The sequence below is a fragment of the Lingula anatina genome, chromosome 1, assembly GCF_051362555.1.
Source record: "Lingula anatina isolate TDL-2025a chromosome 1, LinAna3.0, whole genome shotgun sequence".
NCBI classification, from domain to species: Eukaryota; Metazoa; Brachiopoda; class Lingulata; order Lingulida; family Lingulidae; genus Lingula; species Lingula anatina.
The window spans coordinates 1,972,504-1,985,432 of NC_141767.1; the positions used below are offsets into that span (position 1 = coordinate 1,972,504).

General features: G+C 35.5%; 1 protein-coding gene across 2 annotated transcripts; it reads right to left on the minus strand.

The window, feature by feature from the left end:
• Positions 1-4,019: 4,019 nt before the first annotated feature.
• On the minus strand, positions 4,020-12,926 carry LOC106154378 (uncharacterized). 2 transcript variants are annotated; one of them, XM_086999124.1, is made up of 4 exons: positions 12,425-12,926; positions 9,419-9,542; positions 6,573-6,800; positions 4,020-5,945 (listed from the first exon to the last, which is right to left on the minus strand). In XM_086999124.1, exons 1-4 carry the CDS (start codon positions 12,709-12,711, stop codon positions 5,835-5,837), a joined length of 750 nt encoding a protein of 249 aa, XP_086855250.1. In that variant the 5' UTR covers positions 12,712-12,926; the 3' UTR covers positions 4,020-5,834. The 2 variants fall into 2 exon arrangements, with proteins under 2 accessions (XP_086855250.1, XP_086855252.1); XM_086999126.1 differs by lacking the exon at positions 12,425-12,926 and adding an exon at positions 10,072-11,120.
• Positions 12,927-12,929: the final 3 nt, after the last annotated feature.

The following is a 12,929-nucleotide window of genomic DNA, read 5'->3' on the forward strand; positions in this document are numbered from 1 at the left end:
TCTTTTCAATGGGGAAAATATTTGAATCTTACAGTCCCCAAAAATATGTTTCTGTATAGCTGCCAATTTAGATAAGTTCAAAATATTATACGCCTCATTGGGGTATCTCATCTATAATGATTCATATTTGAAAAAAAAACCTGGAAATGCCCAGTGTTATCTTTTAATCTCATGTTAGATATGAAATTGATTCAAGTCTGTGATTAATAGTTGACCTTTATGAGTAAGAAGTTTGACCTTGGAGCATTTGGACAGAAAATCAATAAAATTACTCTTACATAAATTTTTGTTCAGCTAGTCATTAATAAAAAAGAAAAAAATAAAGACATGTAAAATACAGCTGAAAAAAATTAATTTCGTTTCAAATATATTTTGCCTCCATTTTTGCTATCAACAGCTGACAGACATAAAGAGCATCAACTGAGCATGGTTTAAGTATATTATCTGAGCATATGCAATTCACTGTCATGTTAGCAAGTGTATTAAAACAACTTTAATCCCTTTTTCAGAATCACACTATTATTCAAGTTGTTTGCTTAAGGTCGGTGATAGGGTTAAATACGCTTAAAATCGTGTTTTTGAGTTTTTTGTGTGTTTATATTAATCAAAAAAGTATCTAACGTTGGATGTAATAATTTTTATGAATTTGCATCGCAAAATGCGTCTTTTGATGAGTTTTTCAACCGGCACGCGCCCCAGTCAGGCTGACAACTAAGCCACGCCTCTGTTACTAAGGGCCGTTGCCATGAGGGGGTCGGAGCACAGTTAATGAGTTATAAGCCGATTACGTGTGCGGTAATAGGTCATAAGTCTTACATCAGCTTAGCAGCGAAGAAGTCTAGCTAGTACACTATGGGGAAGAGAAAAGTTCGTGTTAAAAGTCCCTTTCCAGAGGAAAGAAGGAAAATTTTGAGAGTAAGGCCTATGCGTGGCGGTTGGGGAAAACCGGCCCTATTTGTTCAGTCGGATGACTGATTTCTGTATACCTAATAAATGGGTGAAAGAGTTAATCGAAACGTCTAAATTAATTGACAAATGAAAGGAAAATCGATAAAAACATAAATAAAAAAAGCTAAAAAAGGATACTTTTAGCCTAGCCTTTAATTTTTGCGATATATATCGTCGAGCGTATCTGCGACACGTTACGAAACCGGAAATGATTGTTGGTCGCCGTTTGCAAAAGGTAAATCTAATGTTGACAAAATAAAATTTTATTCTCCAAGATATGATATCATGGAGCTTGAGAGACACGCGAAAAATTGTGATTTGAATGGCCAAACAAGAGAAATCCAAGCAAAGGTTGACAGCATGATTAAAACAATAAAAATAAAAACGCATGTTAGCGGCTTTGCATTTTGCGATATTTGGAGAAAAACAATTTCAAAATCACTGATCAAGCGGGAAGAAAGAGTTCAAGTGTCCAAAAATGAAAATCACAAAAAGACCCCGAGAATAGTCAAGGCTAGCAGGTAAAAAGCAAATAGGGTCTAAGTGTCATGTGTGTAAAAATAAAATATTTATTCAAAAGCCTTCTCTCAGCAACTTTTACCGCTGAATCTTGTGCAGCTGAGCGTCTCCCCTTTATCTTAGCTGTCATTTTGAGCGAGACCGCTCTGAAGTAATTACTGGATTTTTCCGTTGATCTGACGACTACCAAGTGCCGTGCAAAATAATCCTGCAGCGTTACCCGTCAAAAAACTCGTATCAACACAAGTGACGGACACTTGCTCTCGACACAGTTTTATCTGATCACTTTGCCGATAACAAAGAAGGAATCTCTCAGGTAAAATTACTCGATTGCCGAGGAAGAGCCATTGAAACGTTCAAATGCAACTTCACACCTCTTAATTGCGGTTAAACGTAATCGCCTTTGTTAGCGCTTCCTTCTACATATCCTTGACACCCTACTGGACATCACAAGGCTAGGGCCCTCTCCACAGCTGTCAATCAAAATGGCGGCACGCTTACATGCCTAACGAGTGGTCGGAAAATGTAACAAAAGCACGATTTTCTGCCCTTTCAAAGCACCCAAACAAAATATTTTTAGATGACAATAAGCAATGGTTCCAGCTGATCGTATAACCGATAACAGGTAAATTTGCCAGCTAAGCATTTGACTAATAAGCCCTGTTAACCAACCTGTGAACGTTTTTGGCTGTTTTAACAGCTTTCTATATTGACGAGATAAATGAATCGCTGCCAAGTATATCTCACTATCTGAGCAACCGATCGTTACAAAAGTTGCACCTATTGTTGTTAGGAATGTGGACTACAGCATGATATCAGGGGTTTAAGAGAAAATTGTTTGTTTGAAAGATATCGCCTTTTGAAGTGAATAAGCCATTGAAATATGGGGTAATTTAACGTAAAAGATGATAAAATCAAAAGTAAATAGTTTAAGACAATTCCCTGGTACCGCGCTGAAGTGCTTTCACCCAGCTTTATGAGGCCTTTTGAATCACTTGAATAGCTGTCTTGGTTATAGAGAAAATCCCAATACCGAAAACGGCATTTTTCCCCTCAAATTGGCGCCAGAGCGTCATCCGTTGGACACTGTACTTAATCCCCGTCTTTAATTGGCCTTTTGGGAAGTTTGTTTTAATTTCTTATAAAAACTTATAAGCCCAGGGCTTTGTTTCTATGACTTTGGTCCTTTTACTATCACCGGCCTTAAGACACAAATAAATACTTCACGTCAGGCATTCATGTGCAAGCCACTCATTAAATGTAGTGTTATCTTTTGCAGCATCTTCAAATAGAGGTAACCCTTATTAGGTTATCAGTTAAAGTATGATAAGGGACTGAATGCTACCACTTAGACATAATATGAGGTGGTGTGATGCTGTGAGTAACAGGTGCCCAGTGACATACCTTGAATACCAGTATAAGGATATTGACAGGTGCCCCATGAACTAATGCAGATAGTAAAAAGAAAATTTCCAAGATTCTGTCGTGTGGATATTTTCACCTGGTCCACTCCACAGTTATGTGTCATTGTTGAATAATTAGTCACCTCAGTAACTGAAAGTTGGAAAGTTTGGAATGATTACTGATTGTCCTGATGTAGGCTTGGATGAATGGTTTTATTCATCCAATGTGTAGGCTTTGAGTGGTAACTTCCTGCTGCCCAGCTGATGCAGAGGGTGAACAGTTATTTTATATGAGCAATTTTACTGAATATTTGATCAACAACCTGTCCATATACGACTCCTTTTTTAGATTTGATGAAATTTGCTCTACACATAATACAAAGATTACATATTGGATTTTTGAAGGATTTTTTTCCCTTTGAATGTACAGACAAGGCGGTTTAAATATATTGTTAGCAGAAAGAGAACATTTCAAAGGTTAAATATTGATTTGTCACAAAAAAGTGTATCTAAACACAGTAAGAATGAGAATAGTGGGGATTTCTTAGTGCCTTATGAGGTGTAAAAAAACCATGTTAAAGCAAACTTTTTCTCTTGTAGTAATGCAAGTGCCAAGACAAACATAATATTAAGCCTATTTAGGGGTGTTAAATTAAGAATGTGCCTACAACAGGTACTTTTTTTCCTTCATTCAAATAGTGTTGTAGTGTCGACTCAATCAATTTCCCCCATGAAAAACTCTCTTCTGGGTTAAACAACCTTTTTATCTGGCTAACCAATCTGTGATCTTTTCCTGACGCTCACAATACCTTTAATGAAAAGTTACAATCTGAGAAAATTGAAAGTCCTTTTTTAAATTCTGCCATCATTTCTGAGCACCAACTTCCAGTTTGTGTGATTCAAAACTGTGCCAAGATGGTCCACAAGTGGACAGTTTGTCAGGTGGTAAATTAGGCTATTTTATAATTTATGGCACTTTTCTGTTTAAAATGAGAAAAAAATATTACTAGTCACACAATAAGTTCAACAAGAAGGCCAAGTCGTTTGTGCACTTTTTAGTTTAAAAAAATGTTAAAAATTTTACATGCTTTATCCCTAAATCAAGGGGTTGCTATTCAAATATAAATACAACCAAACCGAAGGACGCAATAGGTTCCAAATAATTATTTCTTTACAAAAGTACAAAATTTGCATATGTATATACATTGACCATTTTCTTTCCATGAGCCACAAGTTGGCAGAAAATCTACTAAGCTCCATCAAATAAGATATGTTGATGTAAAACTGGAATGTTAGAAAAACTGCCAGATGATACCAACTGCAGGTCAGAGACAAGATATGGCCAATATGAGATCATAATGAAAACTATTTTAAATACACTCTGCAAACAAAATGAAGCCCTTATCCAGATATGTACACAAGGAATCTTAAATCAAATTGATAAATTATGAAATCTCTGCATCTGCTTTTGAAAGCATACCGTAATTTTTTGCACTGTAAAAATTAAGGCAGGTGCCTGCACATTCAATATTTAAAATTTATGTAAAAAGTGCCTGTAAATGGCATTGAATCTGCATTTAGTGTTCAATAAACATATTTAACATCTTGCCTTCATATTAGCTTAATAAGGCTATGCTTTCCTTTACTTCTGAACCAAACATCTAAGAAATGTTGCTAAATTTTGGGAATTTTGGAATAAACTCAGCAGTTACTGGTCACACTCTGACACCTATTCAATATTATGTACAAAGGTGAAAGTTGTAAAAACTGAAAATCCTGAAATTGGGCAAAATCCTGAAAACGTTTACCCATGAATATGTAAGACCAGTTTCTTTCCAATTGAAATGGTTTCACTAACTACTATCATCAGTATCAGAACTGTGTATTTTAAATAATGAAAAATATCGTATAACAATGCACCTCTAGTAATACCACTGTCTCAAGCTTATAATACACCACTAATATAAACTATCAGAAGCTTTATAAATTACATTATATACAGTTTATACATAATAATAAATATAAATAATATTACACAACACTGAATATCAAAAAGACATTTATAAATAAAAAAAAATATTGAGATCAATGAATCCATTCCACAGCACCCCAAGCACCTTCATGTTACCCAGATAACTGTCTGGTCAAATTGCAATTTAAATTAAAAAAAAAAAAATACAATTCATCAGGTTGATTGCTCTTTCCTTTTTCCACAGAGTACAGATATTTAGACTTAACAACTTCCAAATTATAAATAAGATAACAAACTACTACTTCAACCAAACAAACCCAGAGACTCAATAAGATGCAGGGACCAAACTTAAAGGACTGTGCCATTCTACTGGTCCTACTTTAAAATCTGCCAGAAAAAAAGTGGATTCAAAATTGATGTTGCATGATGTTACTGTAAAGGTTAAAAGCTCTCAACAATCATTACTGCCTTTAGGCCCACATCAGTGAGTCAATGGCTTTATAAACGGAGGGTTCACCTTTTAATGTGCAAATCAGACAGTAATTTCAAAATATTTCACACATAATTATCACTGAATTAGTGACTTCACCCTCCACCTTGCTGTCAATGTGTTATCAACCTTAAAATTCCAGCCAAAGAGTCAGTATTTTTGCTGTCTCCTTTCATTTTCCCAGTAGGTATAATCCTAATTAAATCCAACAAGTGCTCTTTTTTAAGATCATTTCTATCATCTGAATTAGTGAAATTATCACTCCAGAAAGGCTTGACAACAATTAATTACAACAACACAATTACCCATTTGATGATAATTTAGAGTGGGAGAGCATTTTTCTTCAGATGCAATCATTTCACAATTCTGAGTCCTTGCATACATTATATTACTGCTTTCTTTCATCAATCATTGGGAAACACGGTGCAGTTGAACTGATCTTCCATGAGGACGATTCTGGCAGGATATATTAATATCAGCATCTGTTCAGGAAGGGCTGTGTTCAGGAGAGTTTCTTAATGGCCCACTTTACCCCTAGCACGCAGGCCACACCCAGACCTACCCAGACAATCACCTTGCTGAGGATTTTCACAGATCCATGGATAACTTTACCCTGGAAAGAAAAATCAGATGTAATAAACACATCTTTTTTTCTTTTTTTTTTTTAACAAATATTAAGACATTATTTTTATTTTCAACTTATTTAAACACATTTTAGAGTTGAAAAGACATCTATAATTTGAAAATCAACATATATTAGAAATAAATACAATAAGATAAAAATAGCAATTTGGGGATTTACATTACAAATGCCCACAATTTTTTTTCCATCATTGGACCAAATTGAAAATAAAATTGTGAACTCCTGCCACACTAAATGCAAAGTGGAAAAATTTTTTTCTTAACAATCTGACTTGACAAGAGTGAAGTGTCTATAAGCAGCCCATTACTCACAAAATGAGCTGCAAAATGAAAGAAAAAAATTTTCTCACCCTTTTTACACACTATCAGAGTTAAAAGATCTTCAAATTGAAAATAAACATTACTATAAATTAATTCGATGAGATTTAAAAAAAGTAACTTGGGATTTTCACACGTTTCACAATTTTTTTCATCAGTCAGTCAGATTTTGAAAAACAAAACATAAGTTTTCTTCTGTAACACTGAACACAAAAGTAAACAAAAGTTTTTTGTTTTTCACAATCTGGCTAGGCAACACTGGTGCGTCTCCTTTACTCACCCAACCTCCATGGTGCTCCACCCACATGCAGACTTTCTCCGTGATGTAACTGACCGACCACTGGATCAGCTGCCTGAAGTAATCCACGGAGCACGCTCTCAGCGTCTTGATTGCCAGGTCCGAGCAGAAGAAAAACAGAACCAGAATTCTCTCTTTGGTGATCCTCTCATCAAACAACTCCTGGAGGAGTTGAAAGAAATTTTCTTGGTCAAGGCTTGAAAATCCCACCTGTGAAAATAGACATTTCACGTAAATGTGATCAAACAGTTAGAGTGCTAAAAGTTTTTTTTAAGTCCTTGAAAACATACTTTCAAATTAAACAATCTACCAAACCCCTCAAGTAAAAACTTTATCAATCAATTAATTTTAATTAAAACTAGTTTCCCAATGATTTTATATTATTTTCAAAATTCAATTTATTGTAAAATATTTCCATAAATTACACATTACATTTACTAGTAAATATACTAATACGCAATCTGCAGCTATGGGGTTTAAACCAACTCTCCCTACTTCAGCCCCAGCACTGAAACGCATGGCTGGTCATGACAAATTATCAGAATTTCAGGAAACTAATCTTACAACACCCAAGGTCACATTCTACCTCTGTCAGCATAAGGGCCATTGTATTTCATCTCAAACATCCTCTGTAGGTTGTTCATTTTGTGTTAGACACATAACACGTCAATGAAGTCGAATGCCTAGATTCCCAGGCCATATTCTACATGTATATGCTAGCAATCAATAATTCAAGGTCTGGCACAACAACCTTTTTATTATTTTTCAACTTTAGAGTTCTTTGGGTCTTTTGTATGATAGACACAATAATATAATAATAACCAGTTTTACCAGATTTCGTATTTAAAAAGAAATTAAAAAGCTTTGTATTTTTGTGGTATAAAATGCAGATACAGTTTATGAATTTTGGATGTGTTCTTGTGCTTATCTTCATAACTGTGATCATGCAGACATCTGTTTTGACGAGTATTTTTTTTTTAATTCTAGAATCTGCTTACTTTTTACATTAACTAGAACATCAGCTACTAGTACACCAATAAAGAACACCTCTAAGATTTTTATCACAGAACATCTCTAGACTTTATTACAAAGCTAACACTGGACAAACACATCCCACAGACACTATCTTTTGGGTTAATCTTATCGGACAATGTGAGTTAATCACACAAGGGGACCATGACAAGTGTCCACATCTGATAAAAGTATAAAAATAACTGCCCACGACAGCGACATAAATCATGCATGTTTACTGCTTTATTTCAAATGCTGATCTCATCCTACGTTTGACTATTGAATTAATTATAAAATCTGTAACTGCTATGTGTTAGGTGGACCAATGTAATTACATCATGACAATTAATGTTTTCTAAAAAATTGAAAAAATGTTTTTATTAAACAAAAACAAGTTGAAAAATTTGTACACATACATAGGACTTCACTACATGAGTCATGATGCATTACACAACCAAGTTTACTGAATCAGTCATTCATAAAATAAAGTTGTCAACAAGAGCATTTTTCATTGTCTGGATGGTATAATTACAGTTTTACAAGATGACTCGATATTTTTGTGCCATTAAAAAAGTTTAATTTCATTTTCCATCCTTTCAGATTTATGTCTATATTCAAGACATGCAGTGCCACAAGACCATCAAGACCAGCAGCCAACAATATTGTTATATATCTCAAAGAGGGGGGGATTTTTTCTGAATAAGTGGACTTTTTTATGTCCCCATTATGACTCGACTTTAGAAATGGTACAGGACCCAAGTCAAATCTTTTTTAAGAACCCCCCCCTCCCCCTGGCCTGATTATATACTTCAATTTAACATTGCACTAATGGCCAACTATCAGCAGCTTTGAGTAAATATGTAGTTGCCTGCATTTTGCCCTTTCATCTGGAAATTACCCTTATTTCATGTCTCAACAAGTGAAAAAAAGGCTGAAAGGTTTTTCCAATATGTCACCAAGACCAATAAATGACAAGCTATCTAATAAAAAACACCATGATCTCTGTGTTCAATGGTAAATAAATCCCTGAACCCCATGCTTTGTCCATTTTTAACAGATAATAGTCAAGATAAACAGTTGTTCCCTTTCTGTATCAGATGAGGTGTTTTAATACCACGCTTATGTCAATATGTCATATTTAACAGTGACATAATACACCTGGCAGGCTTTGTTGTTGACACTACCTGAGTCAAGGTGAGTCACCTTGGGAGGGACCCTCTCTGTGAAAGGGGAACCCCCTAACGAAACACTGGGCACACAACTAATCTGATAATGAACCTTAATAATGGGGTATGCTGGTTCCAAGGTGAAACTGTCCACCACAAAAGATGAGATCATACGCCATTATAACCTGTGGGACTGAATGATGAAATACAAAAGGGGGTCTTATCTGACAAAATTTCCCGCCGCATCAAACGATTTAAAATAGATTGCCAAATTAATAACAAAATGAACATGAAAACAAAACAAATGAAACAGAAATGTACTGAGATCAAAAAAAGTTGCAGAGAGAGAGAGAGAGAGCATAATTCATCCATATCTAACTTTTTATGACATAAGTTTCTAAATTATATTACATTTAAAATAGCAAAATTTTGGACAACCAATTTATGACACAATTCCTGAGGTAGTGCTAACACTCGCCAATTTAGCCAAATGCTAAAACTAACTTAAATTGGCTAAACAAAAAGGGTTTGATTTGACTAATTTTAGTCAAATTAAAACCACTTGGATGACAAATTGACAAAAAAGTGGTGAGTCATTCAACTTTCTGTCAAAACAGTCCAGAATTTCATGAAGTAAGAAATAAATCTTGCCTTAGAAGCCCTGTCTTTGATTTTCTCCCTCTCCTTGGGTCGGGTTCGTTCAAATTCATCTGCGATTAATCGGAGATCTTTTCCTGCGTGTGCCCAAGCTGGGTTGGTATAGCCTGTGGGATTCCTGGAAACAACAAGGAAGTTAGTCAACTTCTTCACATCCCTTCTCCAGGTAAATAATCTCATTACCAGTTCATATCATGGTTTACTAAACTTCTCTTGTCATGTTTTTCAGGGGCGGATCCAGAGATAATTTCTGAGTCTTCCAAATTATTTTTGTTGATCAATCCTCCATTTTTGAACTACATTTGATAATAACTTGAACTACATTTGAAAAGTATTTTAAATTTCTGATGGAAGAGACAACATGAATTTCTTCTAAAACTACTATCTATCTCTTTTTTTGTTATTATACTCCATAAATAAGGATCAAATGTTTCTGGATCCATATAAAATATTTGTCTGCAAATTACTAACTTCCATGCATCTAAAGCAAGAACATTGGAATTTAGCCAAATTGTCAATTAATATTTGTGTGTACAGCAATGCCTTGATTATTGGAAATTTTTCATTTTCCTGAACCCAAGACCAAGCTTGGTTGCTGTAAGGACAAAAGGCCTAAGATATTATCATATCAGTCTTCTGATGTTTACCTTCCTCTAAGGAAAGACCATGTTAATAATGAAAGTTTGCAAAGCAGGGAATTACATCTTGTCTGGGCAGATAAAGTGCTTTGTAAAACTGAACATTTCACTGGGTGCTGGAAAGATGCCAATTCCAATGTTTTGCCACTTGTTGGCAGACTCCAGTGAAAAGTGATACACAAATTTTCCCCCTGCACCTGGCCTGCAGTCATCTTTTTGTGGTCTAACATGTCTGCTCATTCCATAGAAACAGATATATTATGGAGAAAAAAAGGGATGTACTACCAGTACATTAGTAACCTTGAGGGTTCTACGAGTAAAACACTACCAACCAAAAGTTACTCAACTTTAAAAATGTCCCTGCCAACCACAGATGTTATCTAGAAAGGTGCTGATACTATTAGCTGTCAATCAAAATGCCAAATTTTGACCCAAACTCTGACAGTCCTAGTAACGGCCACTGTGGATCCACTTCTTTGGGAGAGAGAGGGGGATGGGGGACAAAATAACTAAACCCAAGTTAATAAAGGGGAAAAAATAAACAATTTAGTTCAGTCTGTTGATGACATAGCATTTTATCCAATTTGCCTGCATTTTGTCTCCTAAATCAATATGCTGGCTTCTTATTTAGTAAAATACATCATAAAAAACCACTGAAACCTAAAAATCATTCTGCTTCAATATAAATAAACAGTAAGAAATTATGTTCCATAAAGTGTTTTAAAAATATTCCTATGTATCTTCATAAACTTTTCATTCCACCTTAAAAAAGAAAGTTTCTTAGCACGTGCATCATAGCAGTTTCCCCAACCAGGTGCAGCACAAGGAGGGTGCCACTGTCTGCAAACGCGACTAGAGTTACAGCTGTACCACTATAGTTACCACTACAGCCAACCCTGTGCTCAGACTGTGTTCTGGTTTATTGACAACCACCTTTTTAAACAAATATCACATATCCAGAATAGCCCAACTATGTCAAAAATTGTCACAAGAATAGATACAATATCTTATCTTCAGTTTCAGCTGAATGCTAAGATAAGCTTGTCAACTTATTCAGTTCTCTATTACTAAGTTAAGTAAATATATGTCTAATAAAATTAGACATGCCAACAGTGTGAAAACAACACCTGTTCAATCTCCTTGTCTGCTCAGTGAAGGAGGAGTTTAACCACAAGTCAATCGTGTAACCAAAAAAACAGTCAACCACAAATGGGAAGTGACTAAATCATCGACAGACACTTTCAACATAACTGCAGTTGTTTACAGATAAGGTCAGTTTGAGTAGTGGCTGACAACAATCAGTAATCCAATGCCCAAGTAGAACTATCACAGCCTGGAAATGACTTGGTTTGCCAGCTGAGTGGGCTATAAATAGAATTGCCATGTGCAAGTTTTATTTTGAGACTGCTGGGTATTGAAACAACATAATTATATTAATACACCTTTTAGTTCAATTGACAATGTCTGAAACATGCATACTTGAAGCCCAAGAGAAATGCATTTAATTGCTGAAAGTGACAGAAAAGAGGATATTCATTGCCTTATATATTTATACCTTTCTTAAGACTTGGATCAAATGTTAAATGTCCTTAAGGAAAGGTACTGTTCATTCACTTTTAGCTAGGTGAAGAAAAAGATGTCTTCAAAACCTATATGAAAAGGGCACTTAATATATAACTGGGCATATTAATAGCCAAAACCTGATAATTCCTAAACTGTATATTTTGACCAAAATCTAATATTCAAGTATGGTCCCTTTTATTCAATCCTAACAGGGGCACACAATCAATAAGAATAAAACAATACAAAATACAGTGAATGATTATGTCATAATAAATTTATCCAACATCTCATGGCTTGGTGCCAAAACAATCAAACTCATAAAGGTAAAATATAAATTATATACCAACAAAACCCCTTCAGAATGTAATAATGGGTGTTTATAACAAGCAAAACTGAGGTCTTCATGGCATCCGCTCTGATCATTTTTATTTTCATCTATTTTCTCATCTTCAGTGATACAAAAAAAGTTTCCCCAGCATGTCCAGGCATGATTTCATGGTAACTGTCTCCATGCCTTCCAATATTAGAGTAAACAAAGGGGAAAACAGTACAAGTTATGATTATATATATATATGAAATTACTTCTCCTGTTTAGACTAGGAAGATAAATATTAAAAGAAGAGAAATACATGCACTGCTTGCCAGCAATTATGTTGCCTCAGGAGAATGGTCGGAAATTGAGTTTTAGCGTGTTTTCTCAACTCATTCCCATTTCAACAGTGCACTTAGGGTGAAACCAGCAAGTTCCTGATCTTACTTTAGACGATAATTTCTACAGCAGAAAAATAGCAACACCTACCCCAGAACTTCAGGTGAAAAACAATCCTGCGGTTCTTCGAGGCCCTCTTTCTGAATCTCGCTTCTGACGAAGTTTTCAAAAAGTTCTTTCCCTTCTTCGACCGTGTCGTCGCCCGGAAGGTGGACCTTGGAAACACACACTGGACAAGAAAGGGCCTGGCGGTCCAACGTATTCAAACTGTCCGATCTGTGTCTTTGCGCTAAACCCATGTCTAGATTCAACTGAGTCTGCGACAGTCTTGTTCGAAATCTCGTTTGTTGTCTTTCTACTACTGCAGCCGCAGCCATCCTAAAAAGTCTTTGATGTATTGGTTTAATGATATTCGTGAATTCGTATGCTGTTCTTTCCCCTGTAGTGCCACTGTCACGTCACGTTATTTCACCTCATACGCTCGCCAGGTGTTTGCGTTAATGCCGACTGATCATGCCTTTTTGTCCCTTCTCAGACACTCACTTAATATTTATGAGTCACTTACGCGACGCGCGCCGACTCTTCACTTTCACAT

Bases quoted from the DNA above. Each gene is read 5' to 3' on its own strand.
- LOC106154378 (XM_086999124.1), bottom strand. From the start codon at position 12,711: ATGGCTGCGGCTGCAGTAGTAGAAAGACAACAAACGAGATTTCGAACA. The intron at 9,543-12,424 runs GTAGGTGTTGCT...TGTTGTTTCCAG, and splicing joins TTTTCACCTGAAGTTCTGGG to GAATCCCACAGGCTATACCA. The intron at 5,946-6,572 runs GTGAGTAAAGGA...TTTTCTTTCCAG, and splicing joins TGGAGCACCATGGAGGTTGG to GGTAAAGTTATCCATGGATC.